This window comes from Larus michahellis, chromosome 1, assembly GCF_964199755.1.
Source record: "Larus michahellis chromosome 1, bLarMic1.1, whole genome shotgun sequence".
Taxonomy (NCBI): domain Eukaryota; kingdom Metazoa; phylum Chordata; class Aves; order Charadriiformes; family Laridae; genus Larus; species Larus michahellis.
This window is the reverse complement of record NC_133896.1, coordinates 29113372-29123371: the sequence shown is the minus strand read 5'-3', so window position 1 is coordinate 29123371 and position 10000 is coordinate 29113372. Positions and strand designations below refer to the sequence as shown.

The 10000-nt window shown below is 38.5% G+C and overlaps 1 protein-coding gene across 9 annotated transcripts in view; it reads left to right on the top strand.

Moving 5' to 3' along the window:
• Positions 1-10000, top strand: part of FOXP2 (forkhead box P2) — a 431849-nt gene that overhangs the window by 233300 nt on the left and 188549 nt on the right. For all 9 annotated transcript variants that reach the window (XM_074605059.1, XM_074604981.1, XM_074604732.1 and 6 more), the window contains one exon: positions 5905-6082. In XM_074605059.1, coding sequence (XP_074461160.1) covers positions 5915-6082 — 168 coding nt within the window. In that variant the 5' untranslated portion in view covers positions 5905-5914. The remainder of the gene's footprint in view (positions 1-5904; positions 6083-10000) is intronic.

Genomic DNA, 10000 nt, shown 5'->3' with positions numbered 1-10000 from the left:
ACATCTGAGGTATAAACTGTAGTACACAGACAGTGGGAAAAATTGTGGCTTATAGTACAGAGATACCTATTTTAGGCAATGCTTGTTTTTTCAGTTGTGGTTAACTTCAGCACAAATGAATTAATCTGATTTCTTAACGCCTTCTTATGTCAGCCGAGTGCACCTGTTCAGATGGAATGCTGCAGGAAGGATGTACGTTTTCCTTATCTGGCACTTGGGTGGGTGGGTGTGGGTGTGTGGACCAGGGGGTTGCTGGCTCCTCTCTGTAGTAAATAAATCTCATCTGTGATAATTTGCAAAAATCCAGTTGTCAATTTTATTGTAAATCTGTGTTCAAAAATGGCCTTTAGAGACCCATCGTATGAGTGCCCGTTTAAAAGTTTCGTACTACAGCTTGAATTCTTGTCAATAGCAGCACTCTCCACGCTGTGATCCACACACTGTCGTCCCATTGCTGCCCTTCGTAGCCATTTTTGGACCGTTACTTTACTCACAACTACTGTCTTCACTGGTGAAGGTATTCTAAATAGTAAAATCATTAGCTGGCTTTGAAAAGGTGATTTTTTTTTACCATGAGAATTCTGTTTTTTTTCATCAAAGATGCTGACTTTGCTCACTGATGCAGATGTGATACATATTCTTTCCGGTTGTGCCAAGATCGGTCCTGTAACTCACAACTGGGAGCTCCGTTTTCCTGAAAGCCCTTGCAGCACAAGGTGTCTGAGCATACTTCACATTTTTACAGAGAGAACTTACTTGAGTAGACAGTAGTATATTAAACCTCCTAATATAGGTACTTTATTTTACAATATTTCAATAGCAGTGACCTAATTATTGTTTAAATTTTATTCATTTACTTACATATTTAAAAAATACGCAGTGAAGTCATTTATGTATCTGCTTAACTCACGCTTTGAAAGCTAAATGTTTTAGATAATGTGAAAAAAAAACCACCTTTACAAATATTCTCTTAGCTTGTCTAATTTTTTGTTCTCACACATTCAGCGATGTCCTTCATATTTGGCATTTTGATTTATTAGGCAATCTTAAGTATTAAAGACTTTTAACATACCAGCGCAAGACTTCAGATGCATTGTGCCTTGTGTCAATGATGAATTAATTCCAGCAGAGCACAAAAGTTACCATTATTTAAGCCTCGCTCCTCACCTCTGCTTTTACATCATAGACCGGGTTTAAAAGGCTGAAGTTTGGGCCGTGTGGTAGGCAGTGAAACGCGGTGAAGGCGGGAGCGTGCCAGGTTCATGGGGCTGAGCGCTGGAGCTCTCTCTGGTCTGTGGGTCCACCAACGTGGGCACCGTAACACTGGTGTTGGGTTATGGGTCAGGGCCAGGGGGGGTGTTGCCTTGGTTCGAGGGCCCACCCCGCAGCAGGGCAGGCAGCCCCTACGGTTTCTGGAGGTGGTTTGTGATGGCGGCTGCCATCCGCCTTGTCTCCAGTGCTGACGGGGCGGGATGCGGCACGCTCTGTGCTCCGCAAGGGCGTAAAGGCGGTGTCCCACATAGGAGCGCCGGACCGACCGGCAGCTGAACATCAGCTTACCGCTCGCCTCCACCCATGATAAAGCGCCATGGAGGACCACCGGCCCGGGCAGCTCCAGCGAGGGCCACCAGCCCGCGCAAGGGCCGCAGCCGCGGGGGCGGGCGGGGCAGGGCCGGCGTGCCTCGCGGCGGGGCGGGGCGGGGCGGGGCGGGGCGCCGGCCCCGGGGCGCCCCCTGGCGGCGGCTCCCGTCCCGCGCACCCGCCGCCGCCTCCCGGGCCGGGCGGCAGCAGCAGCCGGGGGCTTGGGCGCCGGCAGAACCCGTACCTGGTAGGGCAAAGCAGAGCCCGCCAGCCTGGCGTGCGGTACACCCTATCATAAAGTAAGGAGGTCTAATTGAGCTACGGCTCTCTATCCTGCTATTTGTACAAATAAAAGACCACATCTTGATGCAAAATAAACACAAAAGCACTGTTGTGACTATAACAGGGAGTCATATACTAATTTATATAATAAGTGGTTGTGCACGCTTTATTCAAGATTATGGCTGCAAGAAATGGCATGAATTGCTGGGTGTGTTTAATGCTGGATTATAGCAATTTGAAACATGTCAAACACATGGCTAATGCCTCATGCTTCACTCATTCTTGCGTAAACCTGCATAGCCACCATCCATTATACCCTTGGTAACAACACAATTCTGCAAGTAAATATTGTTACACTAAGTAACCTTTCAATTCAAGTTGTTTAGGAAGAGAAAATGCAATCTTGTGCAGTCAGTTCCAGTGTCAGTTTAATGTTTCAAAAGGGAAGTGGTGTAGAGAATAAGTATCTGTACAGTGACTCGCCGGCTTAAAACACACACGCGTGCACGCATGCACACGCACGTGCAGAAATCATACAATCGACTGCAGGGGAGAAAAGTAAAACTGTAGCTTCTAACTTCACAGGACCAGGATTTCCTTTTTGGTGCGGGTGATTGCCTCTGTACCCTGGCAGAATTAGGCATTCAACCTGCAGCGCAACCACACGCTAAAATAATCTACAATTTCATTCTCTCTTGCAGAGAGCAGCAAATATTTTCCCCATACCTTTGTTTAAAATGCCTGGTAGCAGCGCTTGTGTCTCACCTTTGGCATCAAGAGTTTGGGAATCACAGCAGAAGTAGGTGCTGGTGAACGTACGTGTCTGTGGATGTGGGTGCATGTGTGCGTGCGTGCCTGTGTAGGCACGCTCAGGACTGACAGCGAGTGTGACAGCGAGAGAAAAAGAGAAGAATTAGGAAGTGTGAATGTGTATAAATGTGTGTAAACAGGGACTTGTATGTTTTTTCTTGTCCTATTTGAAATACTAAACTTTCAGCCTCAGTATCTGGTGGTCATTGTATTTCCTTTGTATTTATTTATGATTTTTATGCTAACAACCTGCACTAGTATTGTTAAAGCAAGAAAAAAGTACATTAGTTTGCTTAGTGAGATGTTGCAGGTTTCAATTATTTTACGACCAATAACTGAAATTACTGATACATAGATATCAGGAATGATCCTCGTTTAGACATTTTCAGTGCTTTAATTTGTGAGGGTTTAGAGTTGATAGTACATACACACGCATGTGCATAGATACACATGCATACGTGTGTGTGTGTGTGTGTATGCAAGAGAAAAGAGGGGAAAAGAGAAAGATTTTGCGCTCTTGCTTTTTCCAGCAGCCTTTTCTTAGTTGCCGGCAGTGAAAAGGGGGCTGTGAACAACCAACACAGAGCATTACTCAAGCCAAAGTTTCAGTATTGTTTTTAAAAATACCCTTTTACAACTAGAAAAAAGCTTTTATTTTTAACATAAAATTCTAGGGACTCTTCCTTCTTCATACAAATACTTCAGTATTTCTTCCGCTTCACTTCCAAATAAATTACCCTTTTTAGTATTGATACTCTATAGTTACATTCTCTCCGTACACAGCTGTTGGGTCGGATTTGTTGTTTTCTATCGCCAGAGTAGTGTTACTGGTCATGTTGTGTTAAAGCCGATTCTGCTGGCTCACAGACACTTTAACTTAAAATGCAGAGCCCGAACTACACTCTGGGGCTTTGCAAGGATACAAAATCCACAAGACATAAAACCCTTTGGTTAATATCAACTGGAAGATGTTTAACCCTTCTCTGCTAATTGTAACGAAAGAGTCGGAGAGATGTAAAAACAGGGGGGCTGATGTACTTATTTATTAAATTTCTGAGTGTTTTCTAATGTTTTGATTATCTAACATTTACACCCCTTTGCCCTTTTAATGCGCTTGGCTAAATGTACCACTGTTATTGTCTAACGTTCGAATTTGTAAAAGATGAACCTGTCTGTTGGTTAAATCTTTGTTTGACTAAAAGAGGATTAATGTTTGAATTTCCCGAATTTCCAAATCCTTGTAACGATACAGTTGATGAAGTGTTTTAAATAGATTTCCACTCTGATATACATGTCTTTTTATTGAAAGTAAATATTGTAAAAATCGGAAAGGGCTGCCTGCTCCCACCGTTGTGGCATAGCCGCATTAGAATTTTCATATAACTACTAAGGGCAATCAGACCCTTTTCTCTGAATATTTTAAACATTGTACATGTAAAATTTATGCCTAATTTGAATACTTATTAGCTGCCTAATCTCAGAAAAGAGTATTAGCTTTGTTTTTGCCTTGTAAAATTCATCACTGCGTGTATCACATTTTCCATGTCTATTATTTTATTTTGCTGATGTTTGTAAGAGTGTTTAAGAAGGGCTGTTTGTTCATAAACACGTCTGGTGCTGCTGTTGTTTACTGGGCTGTAACAGCAGCCCTCCTTTATGTTAACTGTGTTAGTGCTTGGGTTTTTTGCATCCTGTTTATTTTTGACCGGACCATCTTTAAATAACTCATCTTTTACTATTTTAACTTTCTTCACACAATATATACTTTCACTTTATCTTGTAGGTGCTTGTTTGTGTTAATTCATACAGCGTTTTGATTACTATCCCATGCACATAGTTAAAGTTGTAATGATCCTTTTCCTGCCTGTTTTTTTTTTTTTTTTTCTTTTTTCTTCAGAGAAAGGCTATTGCTCATACTTTCCAAGGGAACAAATAACTTCGTTCAATAATTTGGCTAAGCAGCAAGCTTTGTTTCTTTTCCTGAGTTTGCTTACACATCCCTCTCCCTTCAGAGGTGTCTTTTAAAGTCACAGCTCAGCCAGGTTGTTGTGGGGACTCTTTCAGTACGTCGGGAGCGAGGGTGAAGGAAAGTGAGGTCCATTCTGACCCTGCGAGAGCAGGAGAGGACTTTGGTGGCTCTGAGAAGAGACGTTGACCTTTCCATATTACAGTTACAAAATGCGCCTTGAAATTCTGGTTTGTAAGGGCACGTTGGTTCTTTATTTACTGCAAAGATTTCAACTGATCTTGGCAGGACATCTCATTGCTATCCTGAAAGTACAGTATATTTATGCAGTGAAAATGATAAAACATTTATTACTGTAGAGAAGGTAATATGCATAATTTATGCTGTTTTTAGCACAATCATTAGTGATATTCTTGATAGATTTTATTTCCAGCTTTCATATCTAATACATGCCTGGAAAATTAATTTTATATCTTTCATTTATTTGCCTATGTTAAAATTGAGTTTTAAGTCATCTTCAAGTGAACAGTTTGATTGCTGCTCATGCATAAGCTTAATTACTTCCCAGGAAGGACAGTATTAAATGTTTTAAATGTCAGAAAAATAAATGAATATCAGCCGTTTGATTAAAAAAATAGGCAATATCTGACGTGTTTGCAGCAGGAGCTTTTTCTTAAAATGCCTCCGAGGCAAAATTTTATTTAGTCACAAAAAAGGAGAAGCCCATTATACTATTTATCATTGGTTGATACCATATGATTTGTAACACCCTTACAAAATTTTAATTTTGTATGATTAGCTGTGCATCATTAAACAACAGCCTTGCATAAGATATGCTGTAAAATTCTGACAGAATCAAGATAGTGAATATTTTAAATAAGGCTGTATAGTCATCCATGGTTGTCAAAGCTAGATAATAGGAAATATAGAGCAGTGTGTGAAATCGTGCCTTCATTTAAACTGGTTTTATAGGTAGACTTTAAAATGTAGTCGTTCATAAATGCTATTGACCATGCTGTGTGCATGGTGTGTTATTTTGGCCGTTAAATGTAAGCACACAAAGATTGCTTATAGAAACCATAATTCCGGTGATTAGTATCTGTATGAAAGCAGAGTTTGCATCGCATTTCTTGGTAAACGGCTCCGCGAGGCTTTTTTCTTCTTCTAAAGATGCTGTCTGTGTAATTGGCAGAGAGGGACATCTTGATAATGGAAGTGTGAAGGTGTAACGCGTGTGTTAATTGATACTTCTTAATCACTTTTAGGTATTAAGTCATGATGCAGGAATCTGCGACAGAGACAATAAGCAACAGTTCAATGAATCAAAATGGAATGAGCACTCTAAGCAGCCAATTAGATGCTGGCAGCAGAGATGGAAGATCAAGTGGTGACACGAGCACTGAAGTAAGCACAGTAGAACTGCTGCATCTGCAACAACAGCAGGTAAGTTTGTTTTGCTTCCTGTTTGTTTTTAAACAAATAAAGGGCTGTTTTCGGACGGGCACCCTTTCCGCAGACCCTCTGTGCGTGCTGAATGTGAAGTGTCGTGCAAGTGAAGAGCGTGGGGCGTTATTTGTTGTTGTTTTTGTGCACGTTAATGCTGAAATGCCAGGATCCCGTTTTCGTGGCGGCGACGTCTTGCTGACACTGCTGCACACCACCACGCTCGCCTGGTGATTAAAATCCCGCGGCGTATTTATAAAAGTTGTGCCGAAGCCTTGCCGTGCATGTTTTCGGAATCTGTTAGTTTACGGTGCAATTCGGTCGCGTAGGACGTGATGCAGAGCTTTCCACCAGAGGGCCACATTACTTGATACTTCGCTTCGCTTGCGATGAATTGTTCCAAAGTCGGAGCTGGGGTGAAGGGACCAGAGTGACTTCTCACAATAAAGATGCTTTGCTGTCGTAGGTGTAAATAAAAAATGCTGGTTAGTTCAGAACCACTGAAACAAAACCGAGCATGTGCCTGTCTATGTGTGCGTGAGTGTAATTTGGATGTGTGATTTTGAAAATATGGGAAAAGAGACAAGCAGCTTTTCTGTAGGTATGTTTCCGTTCTCACTTTTAAAGCATTGTTTTAAGTTTGTCTGTTTGTTTTCTCAACGAGTTAATGGAGGACTGCTTTTAGTTTAAAACTGTAAAAGTAGACTGTTGTCTGACTGCTGACACCATCTATTTATGAGGTGCAATCAATTAATTTTTGTCACTGTAAGATTTCTTTTCCTTTTAAAACCTGCATAAACATAATTCCTTCTCCTTTGCCTACCTGAAGAGTTGCCTCCCCATCGGGGGATGCAGATTGTACTAATTCAGTGAAGCCCTAACAGTTTGTTTGGTAAACAATTGAGGTCTGATTCTGCAGAGTGCCAGTACGTGCTCTGAACTCTTCAAAGTCTTCTGTGTCTGGTCCTCTCATCTGCTGAGGCCACTCAGCACCTTTGGAGTTCAAACCCTTCATTTCTAAATACTGAGGTTTTTTATTACAACATCAGGTATTGCATTAATAGAAAGAAAGTTGTCTGCTGTAAGATAAAATATTATAAAAATCCTGTTTTATAGAAACATGTTTTAACACGATAGATAAATTGCATGTGTACGGGCCTCTGAAATAACAGGTCATAATAGCTCTTAAAATTGAATCATTCTTAGTGCTGAATTAAGCAGTGTACACTAGCTACATTTATAGTTAAATATTTTAAATGGTGACAGAAAATGTGGAAGAATTAAATAGTTGTAGATTGAAATATGAGAAGTTGTTAACGCTTAAATCTGTGCCTTGCTTCAAATTCAAGTGTATTCTGTTTTAACAATTGAGCACTTGGAGTATTACAGCATGAAGAAATATAGGTTTCGGTGTCTTCATTAAATTCTCAGCAGACTTACACCTATATATGTATATATACACACACTATTATCTATATATGTACACTGTGTATATCTACTATTTTAATATACAGTTTTATCTATATATATACATACATACATATATATAAATTTAATACTGTTTTCATTGAAAAGCATGCCATCACCTTTGTTCAGGTGTTCAGATGAGAACAGCATTTTAAAACTTTTATTGAGAGAGTATGTATTTAATTGGTGAAAATGCTTAGAAAACTAAATTTAAGTGAAACACTTTAAAACACAAAAATACCAACAGAATAATGTGCCACTTACATATTTCTCAAAGCAGCAGTCCTAGGCATTTGTAGCAAATTTGTCCATACAGTCACAGATTCCAGTAGATAGCATTTGCAAAGACCACAGAGAATAACAACTGAAGATGAAAATATCCAGTTGAGTACTAATAACAGACAGGTTCTGAGGGGACAGGCTTAGAAGTGACAATCTTTTCTTCAAAACTGTGATTAGATCTTAAGTAAGCAGACAGGCAAAGTAAAACCATGGGTACAGTTAATAGGACTCAAGAGGCATTTTATGGTAGGGTCTGCACCATAGGATTTAAATACAACTTGAGTTAGGCATATAAATCCTTCTATAAAATATGCTGATGTGAAACATAAACACTAGTAAACATGCAGTAGGGTGTCCTTTAAATAATGGACATAGCTTTATGCTACTTTTGCTTTTCTTCCTCTTTTTAAAATTTTTTTTTCTGTTTTTGACCAGGTGCCTTTTGAAATATGATTTAAGAGGAAAATGATGGCTGGTTTTATTATTGTCACTGTAGTAACTCCCTAAAACGTTATCTTTAATATGTGACTTGCTTAACAAACTTTGACAAGTAGAAAATCAGAGCAAACCCCATTGTACCTGCAGTTATTATTCTTAAGATTTTTTGTTGTTTAAATATGTGCAAGATATAATGTACTGATGTCGTAGTTTAACATTCTGGTTTTGGCTTCTCTAGTCACTTTATTGGGGGCCTTCAAATAAACAAATCAAGTTTGTTATAGCTTTTTCTATAGGAAGCAAGTAAATGATTTCTGGTTTTAATACATTTCCTTCAGCTGGGCAGCCACATAAAGCGATACTAATACTTAAGAATAACTATATCAGCTGAGTAAAATCACAAAATAAGTTTTCGCTGTCACATGAATATGTGCTGGGGAAGTTAAACATGAGAAATTTTAGACTGTACAAAGAGCAGGTAGGCTAAGTTAAAAATTTTAAGTTATGTAAGACTTGCATCTTGTTCAGGCATTACGATCACAAATCGGTGATTTATAGAAAATAAATAAGCTAAAATAATAGACTTCATTAGTTTCTTATAAGCAATTATATGGAGTTTGGGCAGTCCTGTTATTGGCTTGATGAACAATGTTGTTGTGATCTTTATATAGAAATGAGAAGTTTGACTTAAATCACGGAGTTATTCCTCATCCATGTATCAAGAGAGAATGACAGTATTCTGTAATATATTGTAATATATACTTGCTGATAAATGGATTGGGTGCTGTCACAAGTCATCAGGTCGGCTTTGAAGATGTATGACTAGAACGTAAGCAACTTTTTATCTTACTGTCGATATTTATCAATTTATAAATATTACTAAAGTGGATGTAGATTTTTATTATTGAAATATGATGCAAACTGTAATCTGCTCAGACTTGTTTCTTATGGTTTTTTTTTTGGCTTACAACGAGACATTCCCTCTCTCTCATATATGTACATTCATACACTTCTGAGGTTTTCACTTTAATTTTTTTTCTTGTCTGTTAAAATCAGTGTTTGATACTAGAATTTATAATACATGGGAAAAGCATATCCTTGATTAAATACATTGACAGATTATTCTGCATTAGATGTAGAATTTTATTTTGATATTAAGTTTGTAGAATTAATTGTTTGTGTCACTAAGGTCAAAATAGTTGCTAAAAAACCATGATTGCTTTACAGGGTAGATTTGAGCTTGCATTTTGAGTATTCATTAAGTCAGTTCTACCAAGATAATCTTTTTAAATGTTTTATGGGAATTTATTGGTAAGAAGCTGTTTCAGTTGACTATGTTTAAAATTATTTTTCCAAAGTAGTTTTATTTTTTTAGCATATCACCACTGGCATTTCATTGATAGAAAATAAAAATAGTATTTACAAAAGGAAAAAGGTGATGCTAGCATTTAAGTTATCCTGATGATGTAGAAATAGAAGTTTTGCTTTCTTACATGTTTTGTCTTTGTGATTATTTAAAAAGGAGGAAAATAACAGGGTGTTTCTGTTTATAATGTGAAGTCTTAAATTAGGCATTAACAAAACACGTATGTTTCTGTATGTTGGACAGTAGTTCTATTTACTAAATCACTAGAAACTTGTGTTTTGACTCCTCGAAAGAGCAAATTAGTTTTCTCATACTGTACAGGCAGTTTATATTAAAAACTGACGTAAAAATCCACAACTACTACA